At 40.0% G+C, this 26,740-nt stretch overlaps 1 protein-coding gene across 13 annotated transcripts in view; it reads right to left on the bottom strand.

The window, feature by feature from the left end:
* Window positions 1-26,740, bottom strand: part of ABI1 (abl interactor 1) — a 79,166-nt gene that overhangs the window by 2,127 nt on the left and 50,299 nt on the right. For 2 of the 13 annotated variants that reach the window (XM_062507218.1, XM_062507226.1), the window contains 8 exons: window positions 25,851-26,027; window positions 16,190-16,204; window positions 15,366-15,466; window positions 12,050-12,190; window positions 10,211-10,311; window positions 9,202-9,276; window positions 7,430-7,606; window positions 387-572 (listed from right to left, as the gene is read on the bottom strand). In XM_062507218.1, the coding sequence (XP_062363202.1) occupies window positions 387-572; window positions 7,430-7,606; window positions 9,202-9,276; window positions 10,211-10,311; window positions 12,050-12,190; window positions 15,366-15,466; window positions 16,190-16,204; window positions 25,851-26,027 (973 nt within the window). Of the gene's footprint in view, window positions 1-386; window positions 573-4,513; window positions 4,601-7,429; window positions 7,607-9,201; window positions 9,277-10,210; window positions 10,312-12,049; window positions 12,191-15,365; window positions 15,467-16,189; window positions 16,205-25,850; window positions 26,028-26,740 lie in introns of all 13 variants that reach the window. The other 11 variants (XM_062507202.1, XM_062507259.1, XM_062507234.1 and 8 more) reach the window with 11 other exon arrangements.

Below are 26,740 nucleotides of genomic sequence, written 5' to 3'. Positions count from 1 at the left end.
AGTCTTGTAATCTAGTTTGATGAGATAAATACAGCTTGTAATCTCTGTTTTGCAACAGTTTGTAGATGACTGCCCAGCAATCCTGAGGTATGTACAGAAAGTCCAGCTCATCAAAGATGAAAGCCATCCAATTTACATCTGCTTCTCATGAAGAAGCTTGCTTTTTCATTCATTCTAGAATGCTTGAAGGTGTTTTATAATTTGTCCAAAGAAGGACTATGTCTTACCAAATTAGGTGTAGACACAAACTAAGGAAAGCATGGTTTGAGTTCTGACTTAGGAGGGACAATGACTGTTTTCATCTGACCCACGCTAACTCCTTCATTGCCTTCAAACACCATTAATCCTCTGATACTGCACTAACACAGCTGCAATACTTCTCTTACCTTTCTCTATGTAGTTTTTAGGTGCCCAAGCAGGATCTCCATCTGCATAGGGATCGCTGTACTGCACAACAGCAGCTTCCTCATCCTCATAATCCACGGGGGGTGGGGGTGGAGGAGGAGGAGAGTCATCAAACATCGGCATCTCATCCGGAGGTGGCGGCGGGGGAGGAGTTGGGCTATCAGCAACTGGAAACGTTTGGAGATTATTGGTTTTTCTTAAATCACAGCGGTGTGGAAATGCAAACAAACCTGAGGCTGTACACTGTAAATAAAAGGACTGGGGAGACAACACACAGAGCATGCACTATAACACCATGCACTGATTAGAAACAGAGGCTTTGTATTAACAACTACAACACACAACTATATTTGTCATTAGTGGTCAAATCTATGTGTAAATGCTACTAGAGTTAAAGCACATGCTGCGGGGCATAAGCTGAACATCAGCAGAGAGGAAAGCTTCCTGCTCCAATGTCCATGCGCTGCAGCGTTAGCTATGGAGGACTCCGAGTGGCACCCTCTGAGCCAGGCAACAACAGGCCTCTGACTGGGCCAGCAGCCTGGTTGGTTTTTAACAAATCCTTTGTCTGTAACAGTCACTTCAATTTTACTTCTGAACACTGCTTCCTTGGATTCCTTCTCTCTTTTCATTAGGGAAAAAAAAGATCTGCTGTGGATCATAAATACTAGTTTCCTTCCTTTTTAAGATGTAACCAGGTAAGAGGCAGTCAAGTAATCCTTCTGCAGAAGAAAAGCTTTGTACAGATCCTTATATTGCAGACTAGCTTGTGTTGTACACACATTCAGGAATCAATTAATAAACTGAAAATACAACAGGAAGCTGCTGCTCTTAGAGAAGAAGTGCTCAAGGAATCCAAATGTCAAATCCTTGCCCTGATATTCTTCAATCAGCACAGTTATAAGTTGCTTTGGGAAAGGGAAAAAGAGAAAGGCATTATGGTACAAATCACTTTTTAAATCAGTTCGCTAAATTAGTTTTCAGTAACGCTGACAGCAGCTGGCAGCGAAATAGAGAGATGGCATACTCAGATGCCATCAAGTCACTTTATCCTATTCCTAGGGAGGTGTGGTCCACTAGAGGTGGGCCTGGTGTAAGCACTAGGAAGCCACAAGTTACTGAAAGCAAGCTACTGTTACTAACACATCAACTTGGTTACATAGCAACACAGATTCATTTTCAAGAGATCTGGGGTTGTGCACACTGAAAACATAGGCTGCAAACCACTGCTCTAGGCAGTGTTTGATGGAACAAGGCATCAGGCTCCAGAATGGGCAGCTCCAGCACACGAATTCTGAAAAGAAAGCCAAGCAACAGAGAAAGAACAACACTGCACCGAATGAAGCTTTAACTACTGATAGTTACAATGGCACTGGAGATTAAAAACAGGGTTTTTGTTTGCTTGAACACTTTTTACTTTTGGCTGATCACCATACTCTAGTGGTCACTTAACCTTTGCTCTTCAGCTCCATGGCCCTGACAAGGGACTTGGGCACAACTCCCATATCCTGTCTGGGTCAGACTGGCTGCACTGGGACAGGTCTGGCCCCTGCTGCCAGGGGCAAAAGGGGACAGGAGCTGCTGGGGGAGGGGCTGCCTCAGCCCAGGCATCCAGCCCACTCCCTTCCCTTGAAGGGCCAATTCTCTACCTGCAAGCCCAGCTCCTCTTCAACTTGACTAGCTGAGCTGAACACCCCACAGCTCTCTCCATCAGCAAGACTGGCTGCCACTCTATTAGTGATTCCTCTCTCATACAGAAGCCCATTTATGTCACTTGGAGACAGACTAACAAAGTCTTTGGCGGAATGAATGCTACGTCCTGCCCGTTACTGAATAGCACTCACAGACAGGCTTCATTAATCCACCACAGACACATGACAACACTGTTTATGAATGGACTGGTTTTGTCCTGCAGTTTAGCACATCTTCCACAAATGTATTTCTCCCCTTAATTTCTGTCTGCAGCCAGGAAGAAAGAGTTGAAACAACAATCATTTGAGATCTTGAGAATTCCTTACCTTAGGAAATTTTTAAAAAAATTAAGATACAAAAAAAAAAGTTCTGCCTATTCAACAATGAAGCTGCATATTTGAAAAGAAGGAAAGAGAGCAGGAAATGCAAGTGTGAAAGCACCAAGACATACTCTAACTGAGATGCAGTGCAGGAACTGCAAGCTTTATAGGAAACATTTAAAACAATTCAACTTCACATTTAAACAAAGGGAGAGAATGGAACAAAATTAGACTAGTGCCACTCCACTGACATATCCCCTCACCTCTTGGACTTTAACCTAGACTTTTCCTGATTCTAAACTTAGCCAGACTCTAGGGCAGCATCATTTCTCCTAGGGAGGGAAAAAAAGCATGCAAAAAGCCACTCTAAATGAGAAAGGGTAAAGGCACAAGTATTTATATAGCTCCAAAGTGAGATCTCCTGTCTGTATTCCCACCCTTGCTCTTTAAATGGGGACCAGCAGACTTCTTTTGAAAGGACTGGGTGTGAGAGTACAGCCACTTAAATCAGCCATCCCTGAGCACCAGACACACTGGAAAACGTCTCTGGAAGAGGAGATGCCCACGGTTTGGACGCAGGAGAAAAAGCAAAGGTGTTGCATAGTTTCTAAGCCCTCTCTGTCCTTGTCCTCTGAAAGAAGTCCACAAGCAGAGGCTGTTGCTTTCCAAACCTATAGATCTCAGTGATAAGGAAAAGATAAGTCTACCCACATCTCCCTAACACCACAGACTTCTTGCAGAAAACGAGGCCAATGAAAGTCCAGCACGCAATGCCAGAACTCAACAACAGCTTCTACAGCCAGTTTTACTGAGTGTATGCACAGGCTGCCACACGCACCCCTGCCTCTGGAATGAGGCAGCAGCAGCTCCAAGCCATACTTGTTATATAACTTTCCAACCCAAGGGACTATTAAGAGAGAGAAAATAGAGAACAATTCCTATGACCAGATTTCAAGCTTCAGCTGTTTTGATGCCATCTCATTCGCAAGTCAGCCTGCATTTTGCTGTTGCACACACAAGTCAGTCTGTCCCTTTCACCTCTGCTCTCCCAAGGGCTGTGTTATCTCCAGGAGGACAATATTTGGAACAATTCAGAAGCACATGTCAGTTTTCTCAAGTTTATCTGCAAATGAAGACATTCTGTAACCTTCATCTTCAGCAGGTTTACCTCTACACTTTATATTTTGGAAAGGTTTTCAACACAATTCTGCAGCACACTACATCAATGTGATTCTTACTGTTTACCTACCACAGCACCAAAATACCTTCTTTTTGAAAGAGAACCAGAGAGATGTCTCCAATCTCATAGGGGATACTCAGAACATGACCACTTAAAAGCTCTAATGGGAAGCAGAACAGCAAAACTACTCAGACCTGGGGTCCTTAAATGGATACTGCAGCTATATTATATATGTATATATATATATACACACACACATACACACGTTACTGTGTAGTAGTAGCCCCTCAGATCCTAGCAAATCTCAAAATTATTCCCAAACACTTTAAAAACACTTTTAATTTACTTCATGCTCTATGTTGCATTTAGTCTGTTGTTTACAGAACTACAAGAAACTCCTACCCAAAAGGATATCTCCAGATCAGGAACACCTTACAAGCTCCTTTGTAAAGCATTAGATCTTAAGACTGCGTGTTTTCAATTGACTGTACAGCTTCCTGAAAAATGCTACAGTATTGGAATCAATGGTTACACATTACACGTTCTGACAGTCTACATAAGTCTTTCTAATATAAACTAATCAATTGTCCCTACTGAAAAAGGCAGGGTGATTCAACATGAAATTAGCATTTTCAATTAAAATACAATTTTATATTCACACCAAACATATGTCACATTTCACACTGTACTTCTGTAATAAATTTGCAGTTCAGAACTTAAATGGGTCAGTAATAATCATGCATGTGTTATAAAATATTGAAGAGTGTGCCCTTCAGCTCCAATAGCGTATTGACACTAGAATGCAAGATGGTATTAGCTTCTGGAAAAGGAAAAAAATAAGAGTCTAACTTGCCAGCCATGCATGCTAGAAGAGAGTAGGCTCTACCCTTTAACAGCTCAGCTTGTCCAAACTTACTGTTTTCCTGCACCCTGGCCACGAAGCCTGTGAGAGGTATCTGTGGAGTCAACTGAGGCATAGGGGGAGGGGGTGGAGCAATAGAAACTGGTAGCAACACACACACCATATCAGGAAAGTCAAATGGACAAAGGAAAAAAAAAAGGGGGGGGGGGAACAAACAAAAGCAGCCGTCAGTAACAAGGACCACAAAACAAAGTATGTAAACAAGAACACACACATACACACACACAAGAACCTTCTTCAAGCTTGTGTTTCCAACAAGGCTGAATTCGTGGTTAGCCAATGGAAGATCAAAAGCAAAGCATGCCCATGTTCAGCCAGGCAGCAGCCGAACGCCGGCTGCACCTCTCAGAGCTCACAGGGTGCCTGTGAAGGTTCCTGCTCTGTCACACATTTCGTGTGCTTCACCTGGGGAGCACACAAAATTGAGCTTTTGTCCTGCTGCTAAATACGGATTACTCAATTTAGCAGTTATCCTTTCAAAGTGAGCTACTAGAAATAGAGGTGATGTTTCGCAGGATTCTGGACTCTTCTAAAATCAAAGTGGACTGCTACATCAAGTGCAGCAAAGCAGCACAGAGCAAAGACAACTTTTGCAAGGGGCACAGTGTTCCAGCATCAATACTTCACATTCACACAGAGAGAACCTCCATTACTGTGCTCTGCTGGGACAGGGGCAGTCAGCTAGCTTACTGCATTTTTGTTTTTCTCAAAAAAAGGTACCTTGTTGCTTGCTGGTAGAAAAAATAGACAGGTCTAGAGCAGACTGGAGTTTTACCAAGTCTTCTGTGGTGAGGGGGCACTCAGCAGCCTAAAAGGCTGGCAAATGCTTCAATAGCTCCGAGTGGCTACAGGAGCATGCAGAGCTCCTCAGGAAGCCCTTCCAAGCTCATCTTCTCCAAAGTATGTGTCTATCTGGTGAGCAGTGAGATGTGACCTCAGCCATGCTCAGAGACACTGGGCTGACAGCCCAGATGTTCAACTCTTCCCTGCACAGGTAGGGAAGAAGAATGGGGGCAGTAGGGCAAGCCACTCAAACTATCACCTCTGGCAGAACATCCCCCCCTTCAGTGCAGGGAATGAAAAGCATAAAACAAAACCCCACCCAGAAACTCAACAAAACATCAACTCATTTGTTTATACTGTGTCCCTTCTCCGTGGAATTTCTCTTGCAATGGAGCAAAGAAATTCCTGTGAAGGTAGGAATTCAGCAGGGTAATAATCCAGTTGGAACCAAATTTGAAAGAGGTTCTGTTCTTCCAAGTAAGCAACAGTTTTAAATAAAGCTGTAACTAAGATTAATGTTTGATGAATTAAAATGAAGCATTTAGTTCACTACAAAACCAATAATCAAATAAATTGCATGAGATAAATGATAAATAAAAGCAGGAGAACAAACAGTGTCTCACAAAATTGAAGAAAACATCTAAGAAAAACCAGAGCATTTGTTAGCATGAAAAGTAAAACCTTAAGGAGACATGGGATGTGGGTTTAATGTCAAGACAGTAGCACTAAAAAAATAATCACCAGTTACAGAAACAGAGGAAAACAGTTTCAAGTAGCAAAACACACCCATCAAAATACTGTTTAAAAAATGCTGACCATCAGTATTTTGAAAACACCAGAGAGGTTAGATTAAGAAACAGCACCTGCATTTGAGCAAAAAATTGCTTTGGACAAATGTAAACATTCAGAAACAGTGGTGTGCGCAGCATTTAAGACAACTGAACTACTCCCTGAAGTAAAATTCTGTTTGTTTAATGGAACTCAACTGTTCAAGCAGGAGGGAGTTTCTGTTGTTATGGTGAATTAATTTGGAGGAATAAGAATGTGGAGGAAAATGAAATGCTAGCATGGGAAGGAAAATCAGGTTTGGAAAAAAAGAACAGATAGATACTCTGCATATAAAAATGCTTTCTGACTAATGCAATACTTCTAAACTACTCAGAAAACTCTTCAGTGTCTTGAGTATTTTAAAAGCATTCTTTTCTTAAGAGTAAGTACACAACAGCAAACACTGGTCTGAAGAGATCTTGAACCCAAATATCAACATTTCTTTTCAAAAGAAATGTTCCTCAGAAGTTTAAAGACTTGGCATTCTGAATGCTACTGAGATAAAAACATTATACAACTACCACTCCTCAATGTGTATTTGATCAAAGTTTATAGAAATGGCAAGGAAGAAGTTTCCTGTAGAGCTTCCTACCAGCAGCCAAGATCCTTATTTTGCAGATCTTTCTGCAGTGAACCTTGTTTGCCCTCTTGGGGCAGGCAGGTGGGAGGCTGCTGACTAAAACCTGCTCACTTGCCCATGGCATCCATCCCTTCCCTCCATTCACCTCCTTCTGTACTCCTAGTAGTATGAAAGCACAGAGAAGTTGTCTTCTAAAAGAGAGAGAGGGACTGAGCTCTTTAACAGTCACAAGCTAAAAGCCAAGAACAAAGGAGAAACTTGGAATCAGCAAAGGATTTAAGAGAGAGACAGAGACAGGGAGGAACTGTGTGACAGGAACATGAGCATTCTGCTCAGATACTATTCTTTCACCACTATCCAAATAGTGGGGGACTGTACTACAATCACATTAGGTCTCCTGCAAAACACCCTGGGTTTAGTTTATGTTCTCCAAGCACACCTGGAATGCCAAGTATAATGTGCCTATAATTAAACAGGCAATCCTAATAATTTCTTGTCATGAGTAACAGTAAATAAGTCAGGGGGGGAAAACAGTATAATTGCACATAGTGCAATCAATGTACAATTTCAATTTTTTTTTCTTGTTTGTTTTTCCTTCTATTTCAGGAAAGAAAGTAGTAATCTCATTGATGCTTTTCATAAATGAATTAAAATGCCATGCATGCTTTTACAATCATTTTGCTCAAAACAGTTTGTGATTTCAGAGCTCAGCAGCTTACTTGAATTTTGAGAATAAAGAGGCCCGCCATTAACATGAGGTTGAGCAGAAAATGGGGCAGTCACAGAAGGATTCCGTCTGTATCCACCAGAAGATGCTGAAGAAGTGGTAGAGTTGTGTCGCGAGATTTGCCTGGTCATTGTGCCATACTGGGAACCAGGAGCTGAACCAGGAGCAGCTGAAAAGCATTAGCCAGAGGAACCAAGGAAAAGACTTAAGCAGAGCATTACTTGGGATAGAATGCAGAAAATAGAAAACGTCCAGAACGTGGAAATATACTTGATAACAGTTCTCCAATAATTTAAAGTCAGTAAAAAGCAATTAACAGAAAAACAAGCATACCTGTTACAATCAATAATGAGAAAAAATACATAGAACATAAACCACCACTCATGTAAAGGGCATTGAGAAATGCTGAGAGTGCTTTGAGAGACTGGATTGGACTGGAAAATTGAATCCAACTCTTCCAACTCTTAAGTGTATCTCAATTATACTACATGCAATAATACACTTTATTAAAAAGCACACAGAAAAAAAATCCACATTCTCAAAACAAATTCTTTCCATTGCAAAGCTGAACGTGCCTTCAATCTAATAAAAAACAACACTAACAAAACAGTGAAACAAATGTCATGAGTTTCAGACACTTGGCACAGTTATTATTCATATTTGCTGGTTGTGCTTTTATATTGATGGAATTTGCACTAACAAATCAGAATCAACAATGGCAGCTGACAAAGATGTCATTAATTCTTCATGATAAACACCCATATTTACCTTCCACCTACTTGCTGCACAAACTTCAAGGTTAACAAAATAGTTCTCTTTCAGATTAACCTCTGACAGAAAACCACACCTTGCAAACTAACAAATCTCATATGTTGTAGTCACATGAATTAACGCAATTCTTAAATGCAAAAACTAGTTTGCAATAAAATGTTTTGTGCTTCTATATACATGCATTACATAATTATATAAGACACAAACAGCAAGCAGTGAGAAGTTTGCAGTCCTGTAATGCTATCCAAAGTTACTTTCACTGAACATTTCAGTAAGGGAGAGTGCAAAGGGTTATGTGGGTCAAAGCCTCCAAAAGCTAGTTTCATAACTCAATCAATTATTTTTGTCATCAGCTTGTGACAGGAAAGGGTGGGGTATTTTTATCTCTTTTGACAAGTACTACTTTTAGATCCCACCATAACTGCTGTACTTAATGCTTGAAACAATTTCTCAAGAACTGTTAGTTCATATCATCAAGTCTTCCAGTTGGACACCTGCCTGCAGCATTATGGAATCAAAGCCAAGCCACTGTGACAGACACTTGTGCTTTCCAGTCACTTTATGGCCATGGAATAGACCACACACATCACCCTACACATAAGCTACCATGTCTAAGATAGAGTGCAACTGCTGTGACTTAGTTTCTGCTGCAGGAGTTACACAGCCTAATACCAACAACATTCAAGCTGATTCTGAGATCTTATAGATCAGATTAACTGGATCTTAGCTCAATTGGGAGAAGATTTCAAGCAACTAGCAGCCTTTTTTCCATACCTAATGCATTTAGCTTCAGAGGCTTTAACCACAGGAAATTAGTGGAGATTAGATTCGTTGGAAAAAAGAAAAAAAAAAACAACCCCAGAACTGATTTTTGTAATAAAATCACATAGGTCCCACTACAGAAGAAAAAACACCCTCACTAAGTTCATTAGGAAGAGATGATTATTGATTATGCAGCATGACTGCAATCACTTCAGCATTGACAAGTCTCACCTATCAGACTGCCCATCGGGAGAGGTGGAGGCAGTGGTGGTGCTGGCGGCACTCCAGGAGGAACAGAAATGTGGGCTAATAAAATAGTTTATATTCCTAATTAGGCCATATTATTAAAAGTAAAAAAATAAAAATACAGGCACTTGATAGGCTTCCCAAACAAATATGAAACTTCAACTTCAGTTAACTAATACAAATTCGGACCCTGATCCTTTCCAGGGTTCTGTACACACCAATCTTTATACTCATTGACTTTTATGGGATGCCAGATGATAGTAAGATTTCATGCCTATTTGTACCACTGCAGGACCAGAAAAGGTCCTGGAAAAGGAAAGCCTGTATGTGTATAAAGAAGAGAAGACTTGTCATCCAAGAAACAGAGAAATCTCTGCAATAGCAAAATTACATCAAAACTCCAGTATTTTCTTATGTATTATGGGCTTGCAAAATACACAGTTAAGTAAGTGTCTGGGCTGTATTATTACTAAGATCATAAAAATAAAGAAGGACCCTACTCAATCTCACCGTTCATCATTCTTAAAACACAGGGGAGTGTGCCTCCAACGCTGAGATCTCTCACAGTTCTTTCACCACAGATGACAAAGTTATCAGAGTATTTCAGAAGCCAGTGTTTCCCACTAAACATGTACATAGCTGCTGCTGCTCTCAGGGCATCCAGAAATGCCAAATTGTAGATGCATTCACAGTTACAGTTAAGCTTTAAAAGGATACATTTGTCTTTTACTCCCCTTGTGCATCCTTGATTGCCTTACAAAAACATGGACCAGCAAAGGTATCTTGACCATCCATTATTCAGTAACTGATTGTCCTGCAACTACTTTTTGTAAAGAATTAGAACTTCAGACATCACTTAGCACTCTCTAGTGATTTCCTGAGTAGGACTGTGCTTCAGGACAGTTTCTACCCCATCATGTTTAGTCCAAGTGCCTCTGCAAACACAAGGAAATAACAAGCAGCCTGAAGTCAGCGTGGGAGGAGCCCCACCTACCTGGCCCGATGGTTGGTGGTGACGGTGTAGGCACGGCAATGGGAATGCCAATACTGCTGCTTCCACTGTTCTCTCGACTGCCACTTCCTCCACTACTGCCACTACAGAAGAAAAACACAGCTATTAGCACAGCATCTCCTACAAAAGCATATCAACAGTCACACTTCTTGTGTGAGCTCTGCTAGCCTAACTCAATTACAGACTGTTGAAAAACTCCCTATTAAATGCCTCTGTCTTGACCTACCACTGCATACAGATAATCAAGTCTGGATGCATTACGCTCCTAATAAATGGAATTATCTAAGCTGATAAACATCACTATGAATAAAATGTGCAATTAAATGCTTCAAAAATAAAGAAGTAATCAACCATGCAAGCAATTTCTAGGCAATGGAGTAACAACTGCAGGAGTAGTTCAGGGGCCTTGTAATAATTGAAAGTAGTATGCTGGGGCTGGAAGACTTCATGGATAAATGCTAAATAATTATTTAGGACTAATTATGCTGTCATCTGAAAGAAGATTTCCTCTGCTCAGAGCAGAAATTTAGATTGCTAAAAGTCCTCAACTGAGAATGGACATGATAAACCACCTGGGGTGGGGTGTGCAGTATGCTGTGCCTAATTTTCTGTGTATCTAACACTCCCCACTACCCATGCACACACCTTTTATGAATGAGAAGTGTATTTCTAAGACAGTCTGAAAGGTAACAGTACAGCCAGCTCAACATTTGTCTAACTAATGCTATATGATATGGAAGTCAGAGGCCAGCAATGCAAAATATAGTGCTACTGGATAACATTTTTACACATGCCTTCAGATTCTATAACATTTATTTTCTTAGAGGGAACTGAAAAAGAATCAATATTCAGGTAGGATCTGTCCTTATTCTTGTCTAAGAGCACTCCTTAGTTCAAGGCTTGAATTTATATGCATTAAATGGATAATGTAAAGGCAACTAAGCAGATAAGATGCTTTGAAGCCAAAACTTCACTTTAGTTCATCCATGTTAAGAATACTCAGTGAAGTTCTAGTTTATTTACCACTCCTGGATAGCTATAAATCAGTCAAGAGTCAAGTGCAAATCATTCAAATACATCTCTTCAGAAAAAATAAAGTTACAAAAAAGAAAATTGGTGATCTGAAATGGAAGCCAAGATAATTCCTTCAAAATTAGTGTTCTGTCTGCTGAAGACCTTGATCTTGTCACCATGGTTGCAGCTGAATTTCTAACTGCATCCTACATAAAAGATCTTGTAAGACAGGAGTAAGGAGCATTCACAGTAGCCAGCTAAACAGACTAACAAGATCCTCATGCAGCGACATTTAGAAGTTACTTAATTCTGACAGTATTTCATCATCAACTGTGTCTAAAATACTCTCTCAGTCCCTGTTAGTGACCTACCATGTTTAACTGCCTACTGGGAGTTTATTAAATAAAGAAAAATATTAAGAAATAAGCTCTCTAAAAAACAAGCTAACCTTTTACTTCTAACTACATTGAATTCTTTCATCTGTTTTTTCCCTGCAGTTTGAAGCCTGTGATAAAAATCAAAGTGAAAAAAATGAACTTGCTCAAGAGACTCAGAGAAACATTTAGCCTTGCAATTCAAGAACAAGAAGTTTTTAAAAGCTACACTCAGAATACTGACTATTAAGGCACTTCTTTGTGTTAGGGAAGTCAGCAATGCAGTACAGTTCTGTTGTTGCAGTGGTGGAATAACTCAGCTTTTTACCTTTCAACAAAAAGCCAAGAGGCACAAAGCTTCAAGGCTTTTCTGTGACTTTAGTAAGCATTGGCTTGTCAAGCAGGAAAGAGTTACTGTGGGAAAAGACCCTACCTGTGTGTTCGTGGTCTCTGGTTCAAGGAAGCTGTCCTTCCTGGACTGTGCTGACTGCCCAGCCTGGCAGGGCTGGTCATGTAATCATTCGGGACTGTTGGCGGTTTGACTGGCTCCAGGGTTTTGTAAGGAGTATTTCGTCTGGTCAAGGAAGAAAGATTTGAAGACAGAAAGATAAAGAATCAGAAGATTAAAAGGATAAATAAGTTAAGCTGTAAATCCATTTGTTTTCTAAATTTTTCATTAAAGATCACTGCAGTGACCCACACTGTGGTATATTAAAATTCCAAGGGGCAGGGCAGACAGCTCACAGTCAACAGCCCAAAGTACTCTTATACAAACACATCCATACAAGTTGGTCTACAGCACATAAACTGGTCAAAAATGCCTAAACTAAACATCCAAAATACATTATTTGAGCAACCTAACATACAACAGCTACATCTGTATAACGTTCTGGGTTACCTGTCAGCACTTGACTAATTTCCATTGTACCCATCTCCTCTTCCCTGCCTCCTCCTCCCCTTCCCATCAGAATCCTTTCCAAAAGTATTCTTGGCTAAAGGTATTCATCTAATTAAGACATCAGCAAGGCTGAATCAAGATTCACAGAACAAGTGACATTTGCAATCACCAGTGCTTTTCCTAGGAGCACTGCTTACGTAGTAATCAAGCAACCTCATCTCACATAAGCACATAAGTGCTTCATAGATAAGCTTCATTGTCTCCCATTTTGTGGCTCAAGAAAGTGAAGTCCAGAGAATTCCAACGTAGCAGACTGCATCAAGTCAGAAATATTACATTTTGAGATCTATATACCAGACCCAATTACTGTCATAAGAAAAGTGCATTTATTGTACTGAATCGCAGAGCTCTTCAGTTCTCACCAATAACTGAGAGATCCATTGCGAAACACAGAATTTGGCAATGCACCAGAGCTAAGCAAAACCAAAAATACTGAACTACTAACATTTAATAATTTGTTCAATTACTGGTTATAACTGAGTTGCTAAATTATACAGCTTCCTGGTATTTTAAGAAACTGACTTCCTTTCTACATTATGAAAAGCAACAGTACTAAACTTATTTTTCAAGGTTATTTCAGTTGGAAGCACATTAACAGTCTGCCCTGCTTATCATTTTTATTTTGTAGTCTTTAGATTTCTATTGCTTACAACGGGAATACAAAATTTCTTTTTTTCCACAACTGATCTCTTTTGGCAGATCTACAGGTGGTGACACTCTGCATATTAAAATCATCTAGCCATCTTCATATAGACAAGCTAATTTACAAACACCACAGTACTGAAAACAGTTATAGTATTCCCACTTCTTTCTTTGAGAGGTTCTGATAATAAATTGTTATAGATGAAAGACAACAACACTGTTTCCTGACACTGCTCAGAAATTCCCACCTCACTGTCCCGCAGTGTTTCAGGGTGATACTGGGAGCCCTTGCCACCAGGGAGAGCTACAGGGAACACAAGTCCTTGCTTTGCTCCAAGACCCTCAAGGAATGACTTCAACTACTCCCACCACATCCAGCTTCAGCAATTCACTTATTCTTCCATGGTACTTCCAACCTGAGTACCCAATGATTTCCACAATCTCTCCCTGGTCCTGTGAAGAGCCCCTTTTGCTTTTCACTCTGTGATTTCCATTCAGGACTCCCTCCCCACCACATTCCTTTAGATAGTCCTACCCTGGAGGGACAAGCTGCACAACACGCAGCACCTATTTAAAGGCCGATATTACACACTAAGCTCGTTCTGGTTTTACATACTTATCTCTGTTTTCTGGATCAAAGGGAGAAGAGCAGCATCCTTGCGGTCTCTAGCGATTTTTTCTGCATAAATTAGAGTAAGTCATGCCTGTGATATTTCATGCTTTGGCAGAACACGGCTGCTCAAGACAAGAACTGTACTTCCTGAACAAGAAGGGCAGATAGAAATCTCTCTTACAAACCCACATTATTCCTCCCCCTCAGCCAACTGCTGCCGCTTGTCAAGCTCATCTGGAAACGACATTCAGCTGATTAATCCTTATCAAGCATTAGCCAAGGCAAGCAAACAGCTCTGGCTTGTTCAGGGGGGAGTATGGAGAGAGGCAGCTCACCAGTACATCAACGCTGCTGTTTCACTAGCAAGCGTCCAAGAGGACATGAAAGTGCTACCCAAGTTCCCAGGGCTGATAAACAACTCTCTCAGCTGGGATAAGAGACACAATTGGAATACTGATTTCATGCCCTTGAGCAAAAGGAATTTTCAGAAAACATGCTAAGGAAACCTCTAGGTTAATTTGTCTGTGGAATATGCAGCAAACACTACCACCAAAGCATCAGATAAGGGTTAAAAATCACTGAGTCTTCAACAAAAGGAGTTGCTGCTTCTAATTTTCCACGATCACTGCTCTGGATCCATCCATCCATCCCTGTTCCATCTCATTATTCCTCATTTTTCCAAATTCCTGACTCTCCAAGACAACACACCTGAAACCAACACAACCATGACAGTGAGCTGGAATCGTGCCTCAGTCCCACTCAGTATAAGAAGAGGGTTGAGTGTGACAAACAAGTAGGTCATTCAGACCTTCTGGAAAATAAGTTTTTTATTTCCTATCTTTTGGAAGATGTTGCACAGTTGAACAGACAAAACCATATGGAACATGCACTAAGTGTCTCAAGTATTAATGTTTTGGTCTCCAGCAACAATTACTTGCTGGCACACCAAGATAAGCAAATTTCACTCCCCACAGGTCCACAGCAGCAAAATAGATGCAGGGAACTCTGCTCACAGTCGGACCTGGGAATAGCAAAATCCTTTCTCATTTAAGTATAAAAATAAAAATGCACAAGCCAGCAAGAATCAATGTTGTCACTGTGTTCACAATGCCATGAATTTTGCTTAGATAATGCAACAACTACAGCATGAACAGCCACTTCATAGTTCTAGTATTAAGAAATTAGTAGATAAGAACTTTACTCGTAAAGCCTTTCCCCTACTGAAGTTAAAACTTTAAGATTTGTTTCTGTCACTAAGGATTTCTCCCCAAAAGTCAGAAATAACAATAGCCTCCCAATTTGCCCATATCCATATTAAATCCTTCCCCATGAAAAAAAAAATTATTTCAGTCATCCTGGAAACAAGACTCAATGCAACTGAAGGGGCTCATACAGAAAAGGTTATTTTGAATTTTTTTTTTTTTTTCTTGCTAAAGGCACCCACAATTGCCTTCTACACATGAATTTAAGAAACAGCAACACTGCCACAATTAAAAATTTCTATTTCACAGGGGGGACCAGGCAGTCCATTCTTACCCCAGAGTTCCCCGGCCTGACATGGGAGGACTTGGTGGTTTTTGTGTAGGCGGATTTGTTCTTGACAAGGTGCCAGTTCTTGCAGGCTGGTTATTTCCATGCTGAAATAAGGGAAAACATGATTTTATTTTTATAACAGAGCAGCTCTATTACTGACAGCTTTTTTTTTTTAAGTGTAAGAAAATGAAGTGAGAATTCCCAGACAGCTGTCAAACAGCAAATTTTCAGCTACACATGAGACAGACACCAGTAAATACAAAAAGAGTCTAAACACAAGCTAATGTTATTTTCATTATTAATTAACAACAGACATCAGAAAGGTAAGCAATTGACAGGTTCACGCACAAATGTCTTCTATATTTTTTTTTCTTAAAGGGAAGCCACATTTGTATTCATTGCCATTCGGATATTAATAATTTAAATCAAACTTTAACACTGACAGTACAATACAGCCAGTATGGCCCAGAATTTCTCAATGTGCCCCTGCTATTTGACTAGCAGAGTCATTCAGGTTGTCTGGGAAGTCTCCTGCAAAAAATGTAAGTGAAGGGAATCAAGGCATCTACTGAATTCAGAGCAAAGCACTATATGTGTTAGAGAAATTAATGTATCTATATATAAATGCAGATGTCAATGTATCACAGATATATTGACACACTAAATGCTGTAAATGAAAAAAAAAGTATAGCATGTTTAATCTAAATATCCTATGGAAAGCAGAAGAGAGTGTAAGACAGCGCTAGTTTTCAGTTTTAATGGCTCTGCAGCCTCTACTATCAGTCACATGAGGCACTGTGGGTCAAAGGAGAAATAACACTTCTTACCTTGGCTTTTAGCCACTTAACGTTGGCAAAAAAAGGGGGGAAAAAGGTAGAAATTAATGGCAGATCCATCACAACTGATATGACAGGTTAAACTAAAGATAATCACATTTTAAAGAAATCATTTGTGTCTACTGATACAGTACACTAAGAGAGATTCTGTTGTGTCAGTTATAGAAAATTCAGTGTCTGACGAAGTGACCACAGGAAAAGCACTTTGTGTCAAAATTAAGTTTAGCTAAGCTTTGCCAGATGTCTGCCATGTTCTTCATGGGCAGTAAAGGGTTGAAAAGCCCTCTGCTGACCATTCAAGTCCAAAACCAAATTAGTACTATTTCAAAGGCAATATGCACTTAAGAATTTGATAAAACCACAGTTCCAGCAATATGCAGAGAACTGACAAGCCTGTTGCTTTGACATTTAACCTTCATATGTTTTCAAGAAATCCTAGCTGCTGCATTGAATGGTAAATAAAGAAAAGGGAATTTTTAAACAGGATGAGCGGCAGCACCTTTCACCTCTGGTTTATTGATTGAAATCTGATTCAAGCCAGCATAACACTGGCTGCTCAAAACTGTTGGCAAGGATAGAATGATTGTTATTCTGAAATTTAACTCTTAGAATCAAGTCATTATATGATTCCACTGTATCATTTTAACAGCCTTTGTGACTGCAGAGGGAAAAAAAAAAAAAAATCAAAACTTGGCCTCATGAGGAAAAATGTAACATTTTAAATAAACTCAAGCCAAGTTCTTTCATTTTTGGGGGGAGCAAGGGGGTCATGGGAGAATGGGATGGGGGATAGTCACTCATATTTTTGAAAGGGTTAATTTTACCAATAAAAAAAACAAATACAAACATGCAAACCAAAATTATCCCAATGCTTTTTTTGAGGTTGTTAGGAATTAAACTGCTACTTTCTGAACAGGCCTTCTAAGGCAGAGCATTTCAAACTCTGAGTTTGCATCTTCTTTTCCTCCTCCAGGAAACACAGGCTAGTTTAAATGCATCCATGAACTCAGTAAAAAAAGTAATTAAAACATGCAATACAGCAAACGTGCATTTGAGACTTCTGACAGGGTCTGCAAAACCAATGAAAATCAGCTGGGGCTTCCCAATCAAACGAGGTTGAAAGCCACCATCCTTAAGTTATTCACATTACAAAAACAGGAACATAAATCCTGTTCCAAAATGCAGATTAAAAAGTTTAGGTCTGGTAAGTAAATTTGAAGGTCAATCCGTTTACATTTGCTCCCAGCCTGGTCAGAAGTTCATCAGCAGAGTTCACAGGCATTTAAACCACCTCTGTCCCCACATACTTATTTAGTGGATAAACATGCAGATTCAGTTCCCAAGACACCAAAGTACTCTCCCATGTAGTGTATTTTTAAAACAGGCCTTTAGTAATGAAATTTGCTTTCTCTTCTCACAGGAGTATGTGACCCTTCCCCTTACTGCACCAGCTGCCAACAGCAATGGCATAATACAAGAAACTTGTTAAAAGGAGGCCAAAAAACAAAAGTCTTGGTTCTGTCCCTCCCCAGCAGACATAGCTCAAAACTTTTTGAAGGCTTAAAAGGAAGGGTGGCATGGTTTCTTATCCAGCTGCTACTACTAAATTTGCCTGCCTCAAAAATACAAATCCAAAAAGCTTCCTTTCTTTCCTTCCCTTATACAGTCACTCAGCATTTATGGTGAGCACTTTCACAGCCCCTCCTAATCCCTGTTACATTCTGCTTCCACTGCAGTGACAGTATGAATATCAACATGTAGCAATGATTCAGGTAATCTTCATCTTATTTCAAACCTTTCTACACTAAGTACACTAAACATTTATCTGAAGTCCAACAGCTCTTGACTTTTACTCCTGTCTCTAGGACTACATCAGGTGAGCTTCATCTCCTTTGCTACCAGTTAAACAATATACAGACACACACTTGACTGTTCAGAAGAATTAGAAACTGTTGTCATACTGCTTTCTATATGTAAAAAGGTCTGTAGATGTCCTCTCTGTTGCTGTCAATATAAACAAAAGTCATACAGGCAGGAAAACAGAAGGCCAGAATACAAAAGGAACTGGGATTCACATGGCAGTGCAACTCCTGATCCAAAAGACCTAAGTAAGGGGGAAACACAAATGAACCAAAGCAAGATGAACCATATGGCTATTTAATCATGGTTAACAAGCTAATTAATTAGGAGGAGACTCTTTTTTTATCAGCTGAGATTATGGGGTCAACATTGCTGAATTTCTTGGTCTGCTAACCAAATGTGATGCTTTCTAAGCAATTAAAAAAACCTGTTTGGAATCAAAAACAGTTTATGCACCAGGGTCTGGACTCAGTGTGATTTGAAGAAGGTGAAAAAAGGCAGCAGAAAACCAAAAAGAGTGGCAAGTATGTGCTTAATGTATGTGCAAGCATCTCTCTACAAATGCCTCTAGGCCAGCCAGCCTGGTGGCAGAACACGACCATCACCAAGTGCCTGATCAGTACCAGGAAGGTCAGAGCCAGGAAGGAGGGAAATGCAGGCCATGAGGAGAAGCAGTAGCATGCATATGGTTCACTGCTTGAAGAGGGAAGAGACTGTTCTGAGAGAGTATAAAATAAGAGACAGGAGGTGCAAAAGGAAAAAAAAGCTTAGTAAAATGAAGAGCATCACTGAGAACTCCTGCAGAAGCTGTGAGGAGCACAATTCCCTTCTCCTCCTGCTGCTTGTATTACTGCACACACAGGAGACAGTTCTCAACCTGATACCAGCATCCTGGATGACACACATCAGAACAAAAACAGTCTGCAGGCTTGCTGGGGATGCTTGTGATGCTGAGGGTGAGAACTAGACCAGGATGTTCCCAGAAAGGAAATAGGGTAGACAGCAGTATTGGTTGGGGTTTCTTGCAATGATATAGCAGATCATGTTTTAAAGAAGCAAGCAGAACAATCTTGTCTTTCCAGAGAAAACCCAACAAGCATGTATGTGGCTGTCCACGATAAAGATTTAAGGGCTGTCACAAAACTAAGAGAAAGAAACCACAATCTCAGGCTCGAGAAATAAGAGTCAGTGTTGCAGCATTTCCAAAATGTCACAGCTAGGGCAATGACACATCCACAGGGTTTGGACAGCACGGGAGAGCAGGCCAACCTAGGACCGAGAGCCAGCAGTGGGCTGGAAAGGAGCAAAGCAATTCAGGCAATGGGCAGAGCAGGTGTTGGCAACAGCCATGCAAGGCATTTATCAAAGCCAAAATTGAGGCTGCTCCAGTAACTCATGCCAGGAATTCAGAGCACCTGGACTTTAGAATTTAAGCTGTGGGTTTGGAAGGACAAGCAATGACTGCTAGTACCAAGAGACTTATTTGCTTAAGGCAACTCTCTTGGCAATTCTAGCATACTCAGTTCTGGTAGTCTGAAGAGCACAAAAACACCTGCTCCCAAAGGCAGTACTGCAGGTCACTGTAACTGAGGTCAAAGGGACAAGAACAAGAATGGCACAAAAAGGAAGGGTGTGAAGAAAACAGAAGTACCCACCAGCAGTCAAAGGATGTGGAGACATCAAGGGACCCCACCGGCTGGCCTCAGGAGGCAGCCATCTAACTGTTTTTAATCATTTTTATGCCAACTAACAAGTCATGGGGGAACATTAGTCATGATTCAGAGAACTATAAAGCTATCATTTGAGCTATAAACTGTGCTTGGAAAACTAGGGGTAGGGATGGCTGCAAATAATTCATTTATGTGAGCAAATTTATCTGTAAGAATACAAAAGACCACCTGTACACAGAAGGAAAATCCTTATCCTTATCATGCTGATAATTCAGCAAGTTTCTCCTGCACATTTCAGCTATGAGATTTCCAATTTCAGAGTGCAGGAACTACAAATCTCTGTGCAGGTTGTATTTCCCCTGCTGTATTCACACATCATTTCTCTGACTCCTGAATTTAAAGAGCCAATTCTACTCTATATCCTGCCATACCTAGGATGACTGAAAGAGGTCATTAAAGACTACCCAATATAAAAGCTCCTCAATGGAAACAAGGGTTTAAAAAGTGTGCCAGTCTGATCTCCATTAATAGCAAGTATCTGACAAACCTGGAACTTTTATACATAGGGTCTGTAAAGGCAATAGTCAGCCTAAGATCTGTTATCTTTGACCAATAATCACAGTTGTAGTCCACAACAGAAAAAAAACCAAACATGGTCGCTCTTGACTCTTCAGTGAACCTCCCTTTTACTTAAAAAGTTACTTCCTTTATTAGTCATGGGAGAACACCCCTACACAAAGGGTAGCTGGCCAGAAGGCCTTTTGAAATACTATTATTTGTGTGCAGCTAGGCAATTGTGCACAAGATCGCTTTTTGTCTCATCAGTGGGGCAGTTCCAAAATACCACATGGTGACACAGTCAGAACAAGAAAAACAGAAGCTGGAAGGGTGCTTGTATGTGAAGGTAGGGATTGCCTGAGGAAATGATACAGTAAAGCAGCAAACCTGGAACATGGTTTCCTTGGAGAAATCAAGATACAAATTTGGGAGAATATGTATTCAAAGATGTTGTTCAACAGGCAGACTGTATGTGGGGGTCAGACACTCAGAGTAAAACACTTCTGCCACACTAGTTTTGTGCAGTTTAAAGGAATTATTCCTGTGTCTTGATTTTCTGATCAGAATGGGTCAGAAGCTTTTATTTGTTCTTCATTTCCTTATAGTCCGTAGTAAAGCAAACTATTTTGAGGAATTGTAGGTTTCAAATTAGTATTTCTTTAGAAATTGAACATATGTAAGGTAAGTCTCTCTTCACGGAAATTTACCTCTCCTACTAATATTTGCAACCTAGTCATTAGTCTTTTGTTAATGGCAATAAGATATAGTTTATCACTATGGCTTCTCTCCTTTCTTTTTGTTTAACTTTCCAGTTAAAAAGCACTAGCATACAAAAACCTGTTAGGGATGACAGAGAAACTCAACATTGTTCTCTCAGCGCTCACTAGTCTTGTTTCAGAGAGAGATACCTAGATTCCTGCTTTTAAATAGTTCAAGATTTTTCAGTTGAGTTGGTGACTTTTAATCTAGCTACAATTAAGCATGGCTAGAATAAAAAAAAATTACAAAATAAAGAGACCTCAAATTTTGTGTTTCCTTTGCACACTGAACGGCTTGAAACCTACATTATATCAGATTACACTAGGCACACTTCTGACTTTCCAGTATCAAGTGCCCTATGGAAAGCACACAGTGTTAATACTCACAACAGAGTCATTAGAGCTGGCACAGGAAGTTCCATTTTTCCCCCCAGAGAAGCATTCTTTACCCTACAGCAATATTTACTGTTTGGCCATGACCCCAGAGGGATGATGTGACATTAATGAAATTGGCAACATGACATCCTTTGAAGCGTGAATGTCTGACAGAGGCTGGTAGGGGGACAAAGGCAGCAGCAGCTTCATTTCAGGATCCTCATATCACTTGGGTTTTATTGGGGTGAATTATTTAAAATTTAATACTCCAGCCACTACACATAAAAAGCCTTATCCTAAAGGGTAAATAAGCTTGATTAGGTAGCCTTTCACCTTCACATCAGCATCTCATCTGCATTTTCATTTTACACTGACACAGATATGAGCATAAGGACTGCAGACAAGTAGGACATGCTGGGAAGCACAAGGGTAAGAGCAAGACTCCCTTCTCTAAGCTTAGTGTTTGTCAAGTTCTGGCTCAATCCCTACTTTAAGGGAGTCCTTCCAACTTCCATTTGCTTGAGAAAGATTTCTGAATGCTTAACTCCTGTTTAACTTTCTGGGCTCAAAAGCTTCTTAAAGTTTTCATGTGCTGAAATGCAAATTGCTTTATGGTGACAAAATTACAATTTTTTCCTTAAAATAAATCTGAAAAGTGATCAATCATCATAGACAATTCAAGTTTGGTTTTGAAGAACTATTAGTTCCATAAAATAAGCTTGATCCAATTACAGCTATTAGACATTTCAATTAAGCATGCATTCAACATTTTATGTGCCTTTAACCATAAGGTATCACCACTTCAATTTCCTATTTAGCTACCATTTCATAAATTGCTGCAATTCCACTTGACTTTTATTCAAAAAAGAAGATTATAATAAATTCAAAGGCCAATTTGAACTTGGCTTTTAAGGGCAAATTTTAGGTTTTTAAGGCAGCTTCCAAGCTTCCTCCTTCTTCCCGCTCTTAAACTAAGGATTTTCTGTGTAAGTAATTGTGTTTGACCTATTTATTTGCTGGCACAGTATTTTTTTCTTTCTTTACACAAAAAAAAAGGAGAACAGGAGGAAGGAAATGTTTAAGTAGCCTCTGCCTAATAATTTTAAACCAAGCTCTACACAGGAAAGTAGATAACAACACTTGCTCTTGTTTACCAAAAATTACTTTAGCTACATTCCCCTATGCCCAGGGGGTGACAGCTGAGCAACCACTTAACAGACAAGCAAAAATGCTTCCCTGTGTGTTTCTTGGAGCCATCAACACATATTGGTACTGCAAAGCCTCCTTGGTAGCAAACCCACTTAAAAAGCTCTCCTGATTTGGACTGATGCCTCGGCTTCATGGGGATATATATTTTTTAAGAAAGCAACTTTTGGAGACATTGTCTGTATCTGTCCCTACAAAGGGAAGGGGTAGGGAGTGCAATAGCTGGGGCACTTTGGGGCTGCCATGGAGGTTTCAGGTTGAAAGAGAAAGCACCTCTGTGACACCAGAATGCCCTACAAAAGCTTTTCAATCAAGCTTTTCAACCATGATGGAGGAGGAAACAGCACTGCCTTCAGGAAGTGCCTCCCATCAGTGAGGAAACCTGCTATGGAGAGCAGCTGCTTACCCATCACTGCCACCTCTGCCCTCACCTGCCCCCACAGAAATTGCTGCATGCGTGTGAGACACAGGGAGGCATGCAGAGCCCTTCACCATGCCCCAAGCACATGCATCTGCTTTTGCATCCTTTCTACACAGCCACGACAAGCAGAGACAAACAAAGAAAATGAATTGTGAGTATACACAGGTTTTGCATTTGCTCAGAGAGATGATGTATTGTGAAGACAGTGTTTATCCTGAGGATTGCACAGCTCCCTAATTTCATTATTTAACTCTGTGAGGCATTATTTTTATCTACACTTTCCACATGAGAAAATTCAGGATCACCCCATAAAATATACTGCTTATTTAAACAACATTTTTCCTAGGATCAGGATTCAAATACAATACATATAAGCAGAAACAGTCTGCGTCCTTGTATTTTTCCTTTGTTTCTTCATCAAATCCTACACCAGAACAGAGTCCCACTACCAGCAATAAATTGTCATCTACAAATTTCAAAGTGTTGTAAAATTTTTATTTAATACTTACATGTCAATATATGTGTTGTGCTGTATTTTACTGACAGTTGCTACCGGAGAAAACATTCAAGGATCTGCAAGTCAGTCAAACTGACAACTGTTCTAAGCGGACCTCAAACTTCCTTTTCTCTAGCAAAACATGTTTTTCTAAGGCCTTATTGGACACGTTGCTGTACAACTTGGGGTGAAATCTCTGCTCAAGAACATAGGAATTAACAGAGACAGAAGCATCTTTTAAGACCACTGGACAAGACAAGGTTTGTAATTCAGTTTATTGTATGCTCTCTCCTAAAAATAGATTCAAGAGGCAACTCAGATTCTCAGCACCATCTTTCATTAGTGCTGATTTCCAACAGGACTTGGTCCAGCTTCTTAAGTTGTTTTGGGTTAATTTTCTTTTAACACCACTACCTACATCTAGGTGACTAAGTAAGCTACTTCTTCCAGAGCCTTGATCTGTGTCACACTCTTGGAACCCAAGTAATAAGAAGGCTAAAACATTTAATTGTGTCATTCACTAACTGAGCACACTCTCTTCAGCAGTGTCTCCAATGCATGGCATCCACCTTGAACTACATACCTGAGGTCTGGCTGGCAGTTTATTTCATTTGTGCAACAAGTCTACATAGAAAACACCAAGTGTTTTTCACTTGGTCATGCTCTTCAAAGCTGTACAGACTTAGGCAAGTCACTCAAAGAAACAATATGAAGATGTAATTTGCAGCTGTTTTGTTAGTGAGTTGGCAACCTGCTTATTACTAGAGGTTTTTTACCTCTGAAAAGACCTTGTTTTTAATATAGAATAAATCACTAACATTCAAAAAAACCCTGTACCAAAAACATTCTATAAAAACTGCCTAGCAATGGGCCAACAGCACCCACTAAAAAAAAAGAGGGTCACATGAATAAAGACACCAGCCTTTTGCTCCCACAAGCAAGTACGGATATGGGAAAATGCAATAGCTAACCCTTAAATAAGCTCAGCCTTCATGGATCAAGCAATCTGTTTTGAGTATGTACAAAGCAAGTAGCTTGGCAAAGCATCAATTTCAGATACTAACAGTAATTATTTGACTTTTAAAGTCTTCTGCAGTACTTGATTCCTGGAGCACTTAAATGCAGAAACCAATACACTGACACCAAATTTCTGTAATCTCTTTTCATAGTGCATTCTCCTCAAATGCAGGCTTATAGTGAAAAATCATTAGTTTCTTTTGACTCTGGTGTTTCTATTTTATAGCAATTCAGAACACGTCTGTCAAGCTTTTACACAAGACTGTTATTCATCAAGACTGGCTTAATTTATTACTGTAAAATAACCCTGAGACTTAATAGGTTTAATGCAGGTTCACCTACAAACAAAACAGGTAGTCCAAAGTTACTACATTAATTCATAGTCTACAGCTGTCATGATATAGAACTGCTTTCTAACTTGTGTTGGAATTAGATTCCTGTGGACGTTTGGAGGGCTACCAGGAAGCAGGAGGTATCCTGGTACTCTGTTGTGCCAAGTCATTCGGAAAGATCTGTTCTCGAGCTCAGTGATTCAAAGGGCAAATGATGGGCTGATAGAGCTGCACAACTGACTGATCAGAGCACATCAAGCTTTAGAGGATACACAGGTTTTGAATAAATGCTGTCCAAGAAGATTGCTGCAAACTGAATATACCTTGAACACCTGGTCTAGAGGGATACAAAGGTATTTTTTTATAAGAAGGTAACCAGGGAGCAAATGGTGCTATATTAATTCACTCTAACAACAACCATTTCAAGAGAGGTAGATATTAACTCAATGATTTATTTAGAGAAAAGGAAAGTTAGGCTGTCCAATGGGAGTAGGACATCAAATGCCACTGAGATTTAAATGCAAACTAGCTGACCCCCTTTCTTTTGTTCACCCACCAAAAAACCCCACCTCCACTAGAAAACTTCCCCATAAAAGATGACTTCCTTTATTTCCTGAGTTATTGAGAAAAACTGAGTGGCACTGACAACTTAATGTAGAGGAGGAAGTAGTGGTAATTTTAAAAGTCAGTCATGGCTTTTTTTGACAAGTCATTAGCCTAAGACCATGAGCCATTATTTCCAGACACTGACTATCACTGACAGTCACAAGGTTATGGAAAACCTTGCTCAAAAAACCCTCACTGTAAAACAATCCAGTTTATTATTTGAAATGTTTGTATGTGGTAGTTATCCTTCCTATCATAAAGGAACTAAACATTTTAGGATCAGTAACATTCTGCCCCGATCCTGTCTCCTGGTCTGTGTTACTTGGAGTCCTCAAGTGTCCAGGAGTTCTTACCTTTACGCCATGGCCAACATCATCCAGCACCGTGTAGTCTATAGGTTTTCGAATATACCTTACAGGACGTTCCATGTTCGCTGGTGCTATAATTTTGTGAGTTCTTGATGTGTTCTTATTGGTCGTCAAAATGCCTATCTCTCTGCGAGCGACCTTTTCTTTATGGATGTCCACAGTCTAGATTAAAAACAAGAAAGTACGGGTTTCTTTAGGCATTTGCTGTTTTCTTTACAGAGCTAGCTACATGTTTAGGTTTCACTGTTAGACAGAGTCTGAACTGAGTTCATGCTGCTGGAAGGATGCCAGTTTATTGACGAAATGAGTTCAATCTACAAGAACGTTGTTAGAAAATTGCATCTTAATGAAATAACCAATATTAATAATAAAATTACAATTATACGTTACTGCTTCAACACTCTAAAGACACTATACAGATACAGCCCTCCCAGATTAACCCTCGGTGTTCTTATGACTGACACTGGTAATAAATTACTCCAACTCCACAGCTGGGAAACCAGGACAGACGAGCTAAGCAATTTGTTCAGAGCCCCAGAGGGGGACTAAGCTTGGGAAGTCTGTATGGTAATTTCTTTCAGCAAAGCCATCAGTGCATATCAGAGTGAGTGGCTGCACAGGGAGGGACTAATTTCAGCACTGGGGCTAGTTTCAGTCATACTGTTCATAGCAGCTTTACTGAAAGAATAAACCAAAGCTTTAAAGAAGCAAGTAAAGGAATATAAAATACACTGTATTTTATTCAGACAAAAAAAAGGAGATAAAGATGAGTCCAGGAGTCTGAAAAAGCAAACTATGCTTCACATAACAAACACATTCTTTTACACAGAATATAATTACAGCTTACGCCCTAGCTGAAGAACGAGTGCAAATCA

This window comes from Cinclus cinclus, chromosome 1 (genome assembly GCF_963662255.1).
Source record: "Cinclus cinclus chromosome 1, bCinCin1.1, whole genome shotgun sequence".
Classification (NCBI taxonomy): domain Eukaryota; kingdom Metazoa; phylum Chordata; class Aves; order Passeriformes; family Cinclidae; genus Cinclus; species Cinclus cinclus.
This window is presented reverse-complemented; position numbering and strand designations above follow the sequence as displayed.